Source organism: Ctenocephalides felis, unplaced genomic scaffold (assembly GCF_003426905.1).
Source record: "Ctenocephalides felis isolate EL2017-DRISC unplaced genomic scaffold, ASM342690v1 CF-g0.4_SCAFFOLD_00845, whole genome shotgun sequence".
Taxonomy (NCBI): Eukaryota; Metazoa; Arthropoda; class Insecta; order Siphonaptera; family Pulicidae; genus Ctenocephalides; species Ctenocephalides felis.
In genome coordinates, this window is record NW_020536999.1 from 91,610,970 (window position 1) to 91,623,191 (window position 12,222).

The 12,222-nt window shown below is 27.9% G+C and overlaps 1 protein-coding gene across 1 annotated transcript in view; it reads right to left on the minus strand.

The window, feature by feature from the left end:
* Positions 1–2,324: 2,324 nt before the first annotated feature.
* Positions 2,325–12,222, minus strand: part of LOC113363018 (mediator of RNA polymerase II transcription subunit 15-like) — a 14,886-nt gene continuing 4,988 nt past the window's right edge. Inside the window, exons 5-8 of the mRNA XM_026605509.1 lie at positions 6,740–6,810; positions 3,336–3,693; positions 2,638–2,922; positions 2,325–2,552 (exon numbers count right to left, since the gene is read on the minus strand). Coding sequence (XP_026461294.1) covers positions 2,325–2,552; positions 2,638–2,922; positions 3,336–3,693; positions 6,740–6,810 — 942 coding nt within the window. The remainder of the gene's footprint in view (positions 2,553–2,637; positions 2,923–3,335; positions 3,694–6,739; positions 6,811–12,222) is intronic.

Sequence of the window (12,222 nt, forward strand, 5' to 3'; positions counted from 1 at the left end):
TCGAACTCACTTTCATGACCCTGTTGTAAATCTTATAAATTTGGATACTTCTGTATTCAAAAATGTAGTCGAAGATGCTCTCAACTGTAAATTGATGGACAGAAAACATTGTTAACCTTAAAGACTAATTAAAATTATAAATGGTAAATAGTAAGAATAAATCAACAACCAAAGGGGGTACATGATTCTACTCAAGCAAGATATATTTACAAAAACATTTGGCATCCTACATCTGTTATCGTAGTCCATACTGTTATAACTGCTACAGATTTGGGTATTTCTTCATTCAAAAATGGCTTTATCCAAAAATATGTCAAGGTAGAAATAATTCAGCAATCCAAGGGAGCACCAACAACCATCGGTGCAGAAGAAATATTGGCAAAATAGAAGTCTCAGTTCTTTCATGATCCTAATGTAAATGTTAGGAATGTGAAAGAGATCAAGAAATCAAACTCACATTCATGACCCTGTTGTAAATCTTATAAATTTGGATACTTCTGTATTCAAATATGTAGATAAAGATGCCCTCAATTGTTAATTGATGGATGGAGAACATTGTTAACCTTAAAGAATACTTAGAATTAAAAATGGTAAATAGTAAGAATAATTCAACAACCAAAAGAGGTACATGCTACTACTAAAGCAAGATATTTTTACAAAAACATTTGGCATCCTATTTCTGTTATCGTAGTCCCTACTGTTGTAAATGCTACACATTTAAGTATTTCTTCATTCAAAAATGTGTCATAAGATGCCATCAAGCCAATGTAGAAAAAATTCAACAACCAAAGGGGGCACCAATAACCATCGATGCACTCTTCTTTTATCTATGCATCGATGCATAAGAAATATTGGCAAAACAAAAATCAAACATACTTTCATGTAAATGTTATAATTTGGGATAAAGCTGTATTCAATGATAGTTAAAAGATGCCATCAACAGTAAATTGTTACAATGTCAACAAGTCTTGAATAAGCAATAAGAGTTAACTGAAAATCAATTATATACCTTCCACTACCGCAATTTCCACATTAAAATTTTCAACCCATCTTCACCCAGAGACTCCACTAACTAACACATATTTCACTTATCCTTAAATCAATATCATATTAAAAAACTTTGTTATGACTATTATCTTCCGCCATTACCTTGTTATCGTGTCCCCTGCCAACTGTCACCTGTTCCTCGAAGACATCGAAAAAGACTCTTTTCTCTCGAATTATAACTGCCAACCCCTTTCTCGAGACTGTTATGGATTGTCCAAATGTCTTGTAGTAAGTATTGTGTGCGTATTTCAGGATTAAATAGGAAAAAACACGCCCCTAATGTAGTGACAACCTATTGTACCAAAACGCCACGCCAAGGGTATATTTGCTAGGCGAGGAGAAAGCGGGTTGCCAGCTGCGGGATAAAGGAAATATATTTAATTTAATGAAAAATACAATTGAAAAGGTCTAAATACATATAAAAATGGGGCTCTTGTTGTCAAAAACAGATTACAAATGTATTTAGAAAGTCTTTTTGCTTAATTTTGAAAATTTTCGAGTATGTGTTCGATGTGAAGTTGCCTGATTGAGGTGACGTTTTGCTAAAGCACTTTTGGCGGTAAATTCAAATTCAAATTTTGAACTAATCTGGAAACACTTGATAAAAAACGTCTTAAGATTTCTAAAAAGCTTATTTAAAGTATGTAAATATTATACCTACATATATATAAAGCATATATGTTATATAATTAATATAATTTTGATAGTTTTTAAGAAAACTTGGTAATTTGAATACTTTTTTATGAAGATCCAGTAAAAAACAAATTATTTCCATATTTATATATACATAAATATTAACAAAGTCTAATAATCGAGCATAGCATCAATTAAAAACAATTTTCTTTTACATCCAAACGTTTCGGCTATAATCCTAGCCTTCACTCAGTAAAAAAATTATTTAATCTCAGTGTTAATTTTTACACCGAATGAAGGTTAGGTAAATATTAAACATTTCATTGATAATATACAATTTATATATGTATTTCATGTGTTGTCTAGATATAAATTATACTGATATAAATCCTATTAAATTTTAATACTTGTATATCAATTTATATACATAAAGTTTCCACATTTAGTATGTAAACAATTATTCACTTGTTTTAAACATATAAATAGTATATGTATATAAAAAATATGCTTTATTATTATATTATAAATATATTTATTCATTAATAATTAAATATAATTCTATTCTATAAACTAAAAAACAAGTACATACTTATAAAAATCAGTCTTACGTGCTTAATTTATATATTATCTGATTCTTTTACCATCTATTCGACATTCATATCAACTTCAGCCAACTTTGAGGCTTCTTGAACACTTATGGGGCACATACAAGGCACCATTTGTACATTATTATTATTGTTGGAATTCCTGTTGTCGTTGTTGAGTTGTCTAAAATCAAAGTTTTCCAAATTTTTTCCATTATCCTGGACTGCTAGAGTCTTTGGGACTCCAATGGCAGGGTCTGCTGAAGATATGTAGTGCTGGACCACTGACTTAAAAAATATAAATAAATATTTATAAACATAATTCCTGTTTAATAACTGTCACTTTATTTATATATATTTATCCATCTACTACCTGGCTTGGCATCAAGTCTTGGCTAGCCAAAAAGTCCAATTGCGTAGACAAGTCAACTGGTCTAGGAACCATAACACCAGGTTGTTGCTGTTGTTGCTGATCAACCAAGTCAACCAATTGATAACCAGAATCGACTAGCTGCTGCTGCTGGGGTTGCTGAATCAAAATTAAATTGCCTAGCGGTTGATTTGGTTGAACCTGGTTTGATGCTGGTTGTTGCTGTTGCTGTTGCTGTGGTGGTCGAGCGGTTGTTGGTGGTTGCTGGTTTATGGAGTTTTGGTTGCTCTAGAATAAAAGGCATATTAGATTTGGTTTTTGTAAAATGTATTGGCCAGATGTATTTTAAATAGTACAGTTGCAAGTCATGCGTTTTTACCTTTATTTATTATATATCTAGTAGCTTTAAAAACATGTGATTAATATGAATGATGTATAAGATAAATTTGTACAAAATTATCTAGTCTACGATAGAGACCCTACAGCAACTCAGTATACTCTAGAATTGTCATTGAATATTAGAATATATAATGCTTTAGTGATGTTACATTATTTTTAAATGTCATCTCTACCTCTTAAACCATTCGATAAAGATGAATGTCGTTTATGAAAAATTTGTCTAAAATTAAATAATCTACAAATTTTCCTAAAAATAAAGCCTTTCTAACAACTCGGTATACTCAAAAACATCAATTACTCACCACAATATCCTTTTTCTCATCCTCCTTAGTATCAATTTTCGACTGCGCCGCCTGAATTTCCACAACCGGTTCCGGTTTCTTCTGCTCAGCCTGGGTCACAACCACGGTTGTGGTTGTCGGTTTTTCCGGTTGTGGTTTGGACTGAACCGGTTGCAATACCGGTCTTGGAACCGGATACCAAGGCGGGTAGTTGTAACCATAGTAAGGATAAAATGGTTGTTGTGGGTACGGATATTGTTGTTGGTTGTTTAGTTGGTTGGATGGGTTGTAAATTTGGTTGGGGTGGTTGAAGTAACGGATTATGGGATAGGCGAAGGCTCGGTAGTGGTATATGGGTGGTGTCTCTGCTGGTGGTTTTCTGGAAAAGGAATAATAAAATTGTAAATTAAATTCATTAGCACATTTATTTTTCTCTTGTAACTTTTGAACAGTATGTGTAAAATGCATAAAATATTCGGCAAATTTGTGTAAAATTGAATAATCTACAACTTTTTCTAAGAACTTAAGATCCTACAGCCACTCGATATACTCGTAAATTCAAGTCAAAGATGGAACATAAGTATATTCTTGCAAGTCGTTTAAATGTATTTCTTTTAAAAAAATGTAAATCTTTTGTAACTTCTTAACCATTTGATTAATACGAATGATGTATATGGAAAATTTGTGCAAAATTAAATAACTTTGAAAACTTTCTATTATTATAAGACCCTGCAGCAACTCGGTATATTTTAAAATCACTTTCAAAACAAAAAATTATGCCCAAGTGCATTTTTCTATTACATGCCATGTAACTTGCAAACCATTCGATAAATATAAAAGATGTATCTAGTGAATTTATGAAAAACTAGCAAACCAGGCGAACTCGGTTTCACCACCAGATGGTTTCATTCCTTATCTATGGTTTCATTTCATGTAATATTTCGTTTGGTGATTAAAAGATGAAGAAAAAAATTGCCTGCTGTTGAAATTAAATAAAAATTTGCACAATACACGTGATTGATTTGATAGTTTCCAATTGAAATGTTAGAAAACGAATAACTTTTTTTTTACTTTTTTTGCACAATTTCACAGTGAACACAATGCCGGTTTGTCACATGAAATTAACTGTGAGCAGAGAACAATGAGTAGCAGTCAAACAAAAAACATTAATTTGTAGTACATGCTAAGTATCAGAAACGACGCTGTATGTGAAAAAAAAGTGTTTTCCTCTTTTCTGTTTAAATCTTTTTTCAATTTTCTTTGCTATAAACCTCACGGTGTCCGAGACCTTTCAAACGAATGCAAAATCGTCGAAATCGGTTCGTGCGTTCTGGAGTTATGTCGTCAGGAAAGAAAACCCGACTTATTTTTATATAATAGATTGAATAATTTACAGTATTGTCTAATATTATAAGACCGTACAGCACCTCGAAATACTCTAAAATTTTATTCAAAATGGAATTTAGTATTCTTTTTCAGCACTTTGATCGTTAATTGACTTGCAATATTTATTTAATAAATCTCTTGTGACTTTCAAACCATTCGTTTAACTCAAATGATATATTTTAGAAAATTGTTCAAAATTAAATAGTCTATAAAGTTTTCTAATAAAATAGTACACTATAGCAACTCGGTATACTCCAAAAACGCAATTTAATATACAACATGAATTTATTAACTCATTTATCTACTATGTTTCTGTTTCTAGTAACTTTTAAAGCACTCGATTAGTATGAATGGAGTACTTAAAAATTCTACTACTAAGTATGGGAAGTTATTTTAAGCTTTTTTTATAATAACGCCAGCAAGAATTGATCTCAAGATTTTTTGTACAAATCCGGTTTAAGGTTTTTTTGAGGTCCTAATTTAATAATTTTAGACCACCTGCAGGTCTATTGTGGTCGGGACAACATCTCAATTATATATATATATATATATATATATATATATACTAGCTGGCCCGGCAAACGTTTAGAAAATTTTCTAGAAATTTTTTAGTTTGATAAAAACTGATTGTGAATGCTTAATGTGTGGTATATAAGCGAAAGAGACAGCGAATAAATGGTTTACCCAGTGCAACGCAAGCATCATATAAAATTAAATGATATTTTGGAATTGTATGGCTTGCAGGAAGTTCGGACGAGCTCATTGAAACGTTAAAAACTTAAAAGAATATATATATATATATATATATATATATATATATATATATAAATTACTAAATAATAAGCGAAAGAAGCAGCTAACACAGGTTAAATGAATAGTTTACCCACTGCAATGCAAGCATCATATGAAATTAAATGATTATTTGAAATTGTATGGCTTAAAGGAAGTCCGGACGAGCTCATTGAATCGTTTAAAACCTAAAAAAATATATAAATTAAACTGCAGCGTTACATTTATATAGGCTGGTATAAAATTTAAATAAATTATATTATGCTATAATAATCTTATGGAAATAATTCTTGTTTGATAAATTTCGGAAATAAAAATTTGTAAGAATCATTGAAAATGTAAATGTTCTTAAATTTATTATTTTTGCAATTATTTTTATCATTTTTCTAACAAAAACTCAGAAAATAATTATAAATAAAAAACCCACACCAAATTAATAATAACTTTTTGAGAAAAAAGGGATGCTAGTAATAAGAAAAAAGTAAAATCATAAAAAATATATGTATAAATTTCCTCATTTCCTGTATTATTTATATATGTGTCTGTTAAGATAGGATTTTAATAAATGATGTTTTGACCCTTTTCAATTTTTTCTTTCAGTTTTTTTTATAAGTTTTGAGTCGATATTTATTTAATGCATTGTGAGTTCCTTTTCAAAGATAATTACTCGCATTAGTCCAAGACCATTCTTCTAAGAATTAATCTATGAAAGCATACACATAAATATATATATATATATATATATATATATATATACTAGTAAACCCTTGCATTAAGAATTAAAAATGTTTGGATGCTGTGATTTGTGTTATCATCAGTCTAAATTAACAAGAAATTTGGTTAATTTTATACTGATGATGGATAAAATTAGTGTCAAAACGTATGTAAGTTTTATGTTTTTATTAATTTAATTTAAATATATATATATATATATATATATATATAAATATATAAATATATATATATATTAAAATAAAAATAAAAATAAATAATATATTTTATTATAAAAAAGCTCATTCCAAACGAAGCATGTTGTCCGCTTGGAGTTTGTGTAACAAGTAAAAAACGTATGTTTTCTTAATAAAAACATTTTCTTTCAATAAAACTGTTTTTAATTACTGGATGGATGCCCAAGAACAATTTTACCATATATATATATATATATATATATATATATATATGTATATATATATGTATTATATATATATATATATATATATATATATTTAAAATAAATTATATAAACTTACGTCGTCTCCTCTTTTCCCCAATTGTAAAAAAATGCATTACTCTCATAAGTCCACAAAAATATTAGTAAAACCTGAAAAAATTATAGGTTTAATATTATTAATATATTATATATAAATACAAAATTTATTAATATCCATCATAAATAATGAAAATTACTTAAATTTAAAATAGAACAAACAAAAATGAAAAATAAATAAAAACTTGAATAAAATATTATGAACAGATAATAAAATAAGATTCAAGGATTCAAGTATTTAATCTAAATAAAGAAATCATAAAAAGTTATTAAAAAAATACTAAAATAAATTTAAAACATATTAAAATATTAAAAAATATTGATCAATAATTTAATAAAATTTTAGATGATAAACAGAACATAAAATAAATAGAATAAAAAAATAATAAAATAAATTCTAAGTTTTTTAAGTAACAAAATAATTAATAAATCTAAACTTTTGAATAAAAAATAAAATTTTGAATAATAAATAAAATTAAAAGAATTATTAAAAATAATAAAATAAATTTAAAACAAATTAAAATATTAAAAGAAAAAATCAATAATTAATATAATATTAGAGTGTAAGTCAATATATACAAAGAAAAATAAATTTAAATTTATTTTATTAAATTTAAAACGTATACAAAATAAAAATAAACATATAAAAAAGTACAAAATAAAATAAACATATAAAAAACATATTAAAAAAATGAAATAAAATAATATGTAATAAAAATATTAAAAATTGCAGAAAAAGTAAAAAATATACAGTAAATAAATTAAAAATAGAATAAAAAAATAAATATTTAAAATTAAATTAAAACGAAATTATTTTTAAACAAAAAAATAGAATAAAAAAATAATATTAAATAACTTGTAATAAATATAAACATATTAAAAATATATGAATAAATAATAAATACAAAATACATATATATTAAACTAATAATAATAATTATAAAAACAACTCACCTCGATAAAATGTTTATAGATCATATTTTCTCCAACTATTTACAAATTAATTATCAATAAAAATAAATAAACATTTAAATATTAAACAATAATCAAAAATAAAATAATATTATCAACAGACTATTAATTTCTCTCTCCGTTTCGATCGGAGACAAGGACTAAACTAATCCGAAATAGTTGCCGGTCTCGATTTTTATAATCAGGTAACACGGCATTCCATGCAAGGGGGCCCCCCGAAAAAAAATTTATTACACCGAAAAAATATCTCGAAAAATAGAAAAAAAATATAAAGTGATGCTTTAATCCTTTTCGAAGCCCTAACGCCCTAATATCTAAATATGTGGATACATACATACGTAGATTGGTGGATAGGGGAGGTTGGTGGTATTGTGCATACTTATAGAGATAAATTTTAGTTCTAAAGATTTATTTTGTATAATAGAAACAGAAACTAGTGGTGCATGGCATCTTGCTTTAAGGCAAATTGCCTTTTGAACCATTCAAATCGGATGCTTAGTTCTCTCAAAAACTACAATTTTTTGCATATTTAGCTCCGTATCTCCGAAACGGCTGGACCTTTCTCTTCCAAAGACTAACCACCACTTCTCCTCATCATTACGAATTGAATGTTTTTTGAATCATTCAAATCGGTTGCTCCGTTCTCTCAAAAACTCGAGTTCTATTTTCTGCACGCTTTGCTCTGTAACTCCAAAAACGGCTGGACCGACCTTTGCCAAAGACTAACCACCACTTCTACCCATCATTACAAATTGAATGTTTTTTGAATCATTCAAATCGGATGGTCTGTTCTCTCAAAAACTCGATTTATATTTTCTGCACCCTTTGTTCTGTAACTCCAAAACGTCTGGACCGATCTGGAACGAATCAGCACGTCTTCTCGTCATTACAAATTGAATGTTTTTTGAATCATTCAAATCGGATGGACTGTTCTCTCAAAATCTCGATTTCTGGACCGACTTTTGCCAAAATCTAATCAGCACGTCTCCTTATCAATAGGAATCGATTGCTTTTTGAATCAATCTAATCGGTTGATCCATGTTACTGAAAACGTAGACGATGGTATTTTATCTCAAAAACTTTATTTCTATTTTCTGCACTCTTTGTTCTGTACTAACTCCAAAACGACTGGACCTGTCTCTGCCAAAGACTAATCACAACTTCTCCTCATCATTACGAATTGAATGTTTTTTGAATCATTCAAATTCAAATTCAAATCGATTGCTTTTTGAATCGTTCAAATCGGATGCTCCGTTCTCAAAAATCGATTAAAATTTCTGCACTCTTTGCTTTGTAACTCCAGAATGGCCGGACCGACTTCTGCCAAAAACTAATCAGCACATCTCTCTATCAATAGGAATCGATTGCTTTTTGAATCATTCTAATCGGTTGATCCGTGCTACCGAAAACGTGGACAAAAAATTGTATCCACACATACACACACACATTCTTTCTAAGATATGCCAAATGTTCAGAAACGTCTAAAACGTTACGATATGCAAAAAATTAAAAATTTTAATAAAATAAAACAAGAAAAATGTACAGATAATATTAAAAAATTTAAAGAAGTAATAGAATTTATGGAAATATTAAATTATTGTCAAAAATATAAAAATAACACTAAATATTATTAACAAAGTAAAAAAAAACATTTGTGAAAGTAAAAAATAATAAAATTAAATAATTCAAACAAATTAAATTAAATAATCAAAACAAACAAATTAGATTTATTAATTATTCCAGATATTAGAAAATATTAAAATTTGAAAAAAAAATATATGATAAAAACATACTTTTATCAAGATTTCAAAACTTTTTTTTCAAGTTCCGTACCAAAATAACAAAATATACAAAATTTCGTTCAAAAACGACTTTAAAAAAAACTTAGGAACCAGTTTTTAAAAAATATACTAAATTTCGTTAAAAACCCACATTAAAAAAAAACTTAGGAACCAATTCTTCGATAAAATAGAAATATTGTTTTGACAACGCTTTGTTACAGACTTTTCTTCATATAAAATGGTACTAAAAACTGTCAAATGCTAAGTATTTGCTGTACATCAGGCGTTTCGCACATAAAACCTAACCTACAAAACGCAAACCGGCAATTAACAATTTTATAAAAAGTGCAACTTTCTGATGTCTCTTGGATAACATATACGTGAAGTTAGGATCTATGCAAATACATAGCTTTTTGACAGTTGTTACTACCAGCTCATACGAAGATAGACCCGTAAAATAGTGGTACTTTAACATTTCTATTTTATCGGAGAATTGATTTCTAAACTAACGATTTTAAAAAGTTGTAGAAGATATTACATTAAGTATCCACCTCAGTTTTCCGTTCAAAAATAAATCTTTAAAATTATTTGCAATATTTTTCTATTAATAAGTTATTCTAGTTTCCATAAAAAAATTAATAAACCTTCTAGATTTTTGTGAACAAATTTAAAAAATATTATATTATGTATCCACCTCAGTGTTCCTTTAGTTTTTAAATAAAATTACTTTAAATTTCAAAACTATTCCATCATAAATCTACCTCAGTGTTCCCTACAAATATACACAAAAAATCTTAAATATAATGTTATAGATACATATTTATATATAATAAATTATCCCAGTTTCGCCCCCGACTCCCCTATAAACATAAAGGAATTTATCTAGGCAATTACATTATAAATTCAACAATAAAAAAATACAGGAATTATCTGGAAGCCATTCATTTTGTTTTCTGACTTCTTTAAAACATTAAATAAAAAAAGTAACGACGCGCCGTTAAAGCTCGGGTTCCGTACCAAGGTAAAATATTATTTTTAGAGTATACCGAGTTGTAGAACGGTAAATGTTATAGATAATTTAATTTTATACGAGTTTAAAAGTCATGAACGTATTCCATGCCGATTTTAGAGTATACCGCGTCGCTCTAGGGACTTTTGATGTAAGTAAAAGTTGTAGATTATTTAATTCTAAACAAATTTCTCATATGCATCATTCATATTAATCGAATGGTTTAAAAGTTACAAGAGATTTAGTAAATGAATATGCAATAACTAGTTACAAGTCATTTTAAAACTATAAGACTAATTCAACATTTTGTTTTAAATTTGAGATTTTAGGGTATACCGAGTTGCTCTAGAGACTTCTGGTGTTAGCAAAAGTTGTAGATTATTTAATTTTAAACAAATTTATTATATGCATCATTCATATTAATCGAATGGTTTAAAAGTTACAAGAGATTTAGCAAATGAATGCATTAACGAGTTATAAGTCATATTAAAACTATAAGACTAATTCAACATTTTGTTTTAAATTGAGATTTTAGGGTATACCGAGTTGCTGTAGAGACTTTTTATGTTAGTAAAAGTTGTAGATTATTTAATTTTATATGAATTTCTCATATGCATCATTCTTATTAATCGAATGGTTTAAAAGTTACTACGAGATTTAGTAAATGAATGCACCTAGTTACAAGTCACTTTAGAACTAATTCAACATTTTGATTTAAATTGAGATTTTAGAGTATACCAAGTAGCTGTAGGGACTTATAATATTAGATTATTTACTTGTACTAATTTACCGAAAATTTTATGAATTTTAAACATACGGTTCATAAAAAGTTACAAAATATTACTATCTTTAACTGAGTAAAAAAACAAAAAAATCATTTTAGGTTTCATTCTTCATTTATTCTTGATGTATTATTTATATATAATGAATTATTTATATTATATTATTAATAATGATTAATCAAAATTAAATCTTCGTCCACCATCAAATCTGTAACCATAGGCTGCAGCATTTTTTGCATCAACCAGGGCCGGATTTCGGTATTTAAAGAAGCTGCCATGGTTGTGAGAGGCCCTATATAAATAAATACATATATCCATATATATACGTACACATATATACGTGGTCTGTTCAAAAAGTACCCGGAATTACTAATAATTAAATTTCGCGGTCTGGAGTGTCTGATTGTCAAAATTTTTTTTTATTGTGTTGGTATACATGCCCCTAAAGTATGATGAAATTTTCAGCTATATTCACTGTTTACTTGTCTGTGGTAGTCGCTAAGTTCGACGTGTTTTTCTGAGCTCGGCGATTTTTACAATGGAAGAATTGAAAAGTCAAAGAATTTGTATTAAATTTTGCGTAAAAAATGAATAAAGTGTTGCAAAGTGCAAAAATTCACCAGATATGGCTCCGTGTGACTTTTCCTATTCCAAAGTTGAAGAGACCCATGAAAGGACGGCGGTTTTCCTCGATTGAAGAAAATCACTGAGAGTGCTCAAGGACATATCAAAAAGTGAATATCAAGGGTGCTTCGAAAATTGGAAAAAAACGCTGGCATAAGTGTATTATATCTGGGGGGACTACTTTGAAGGGGACCCACATATGTAGACGAATAAATAAAAGATTTTTTGAAAAAAACGAAAATTCAGGGTACTTTTTGAACAGACCAAGTATATATATATATATATATATATATATATA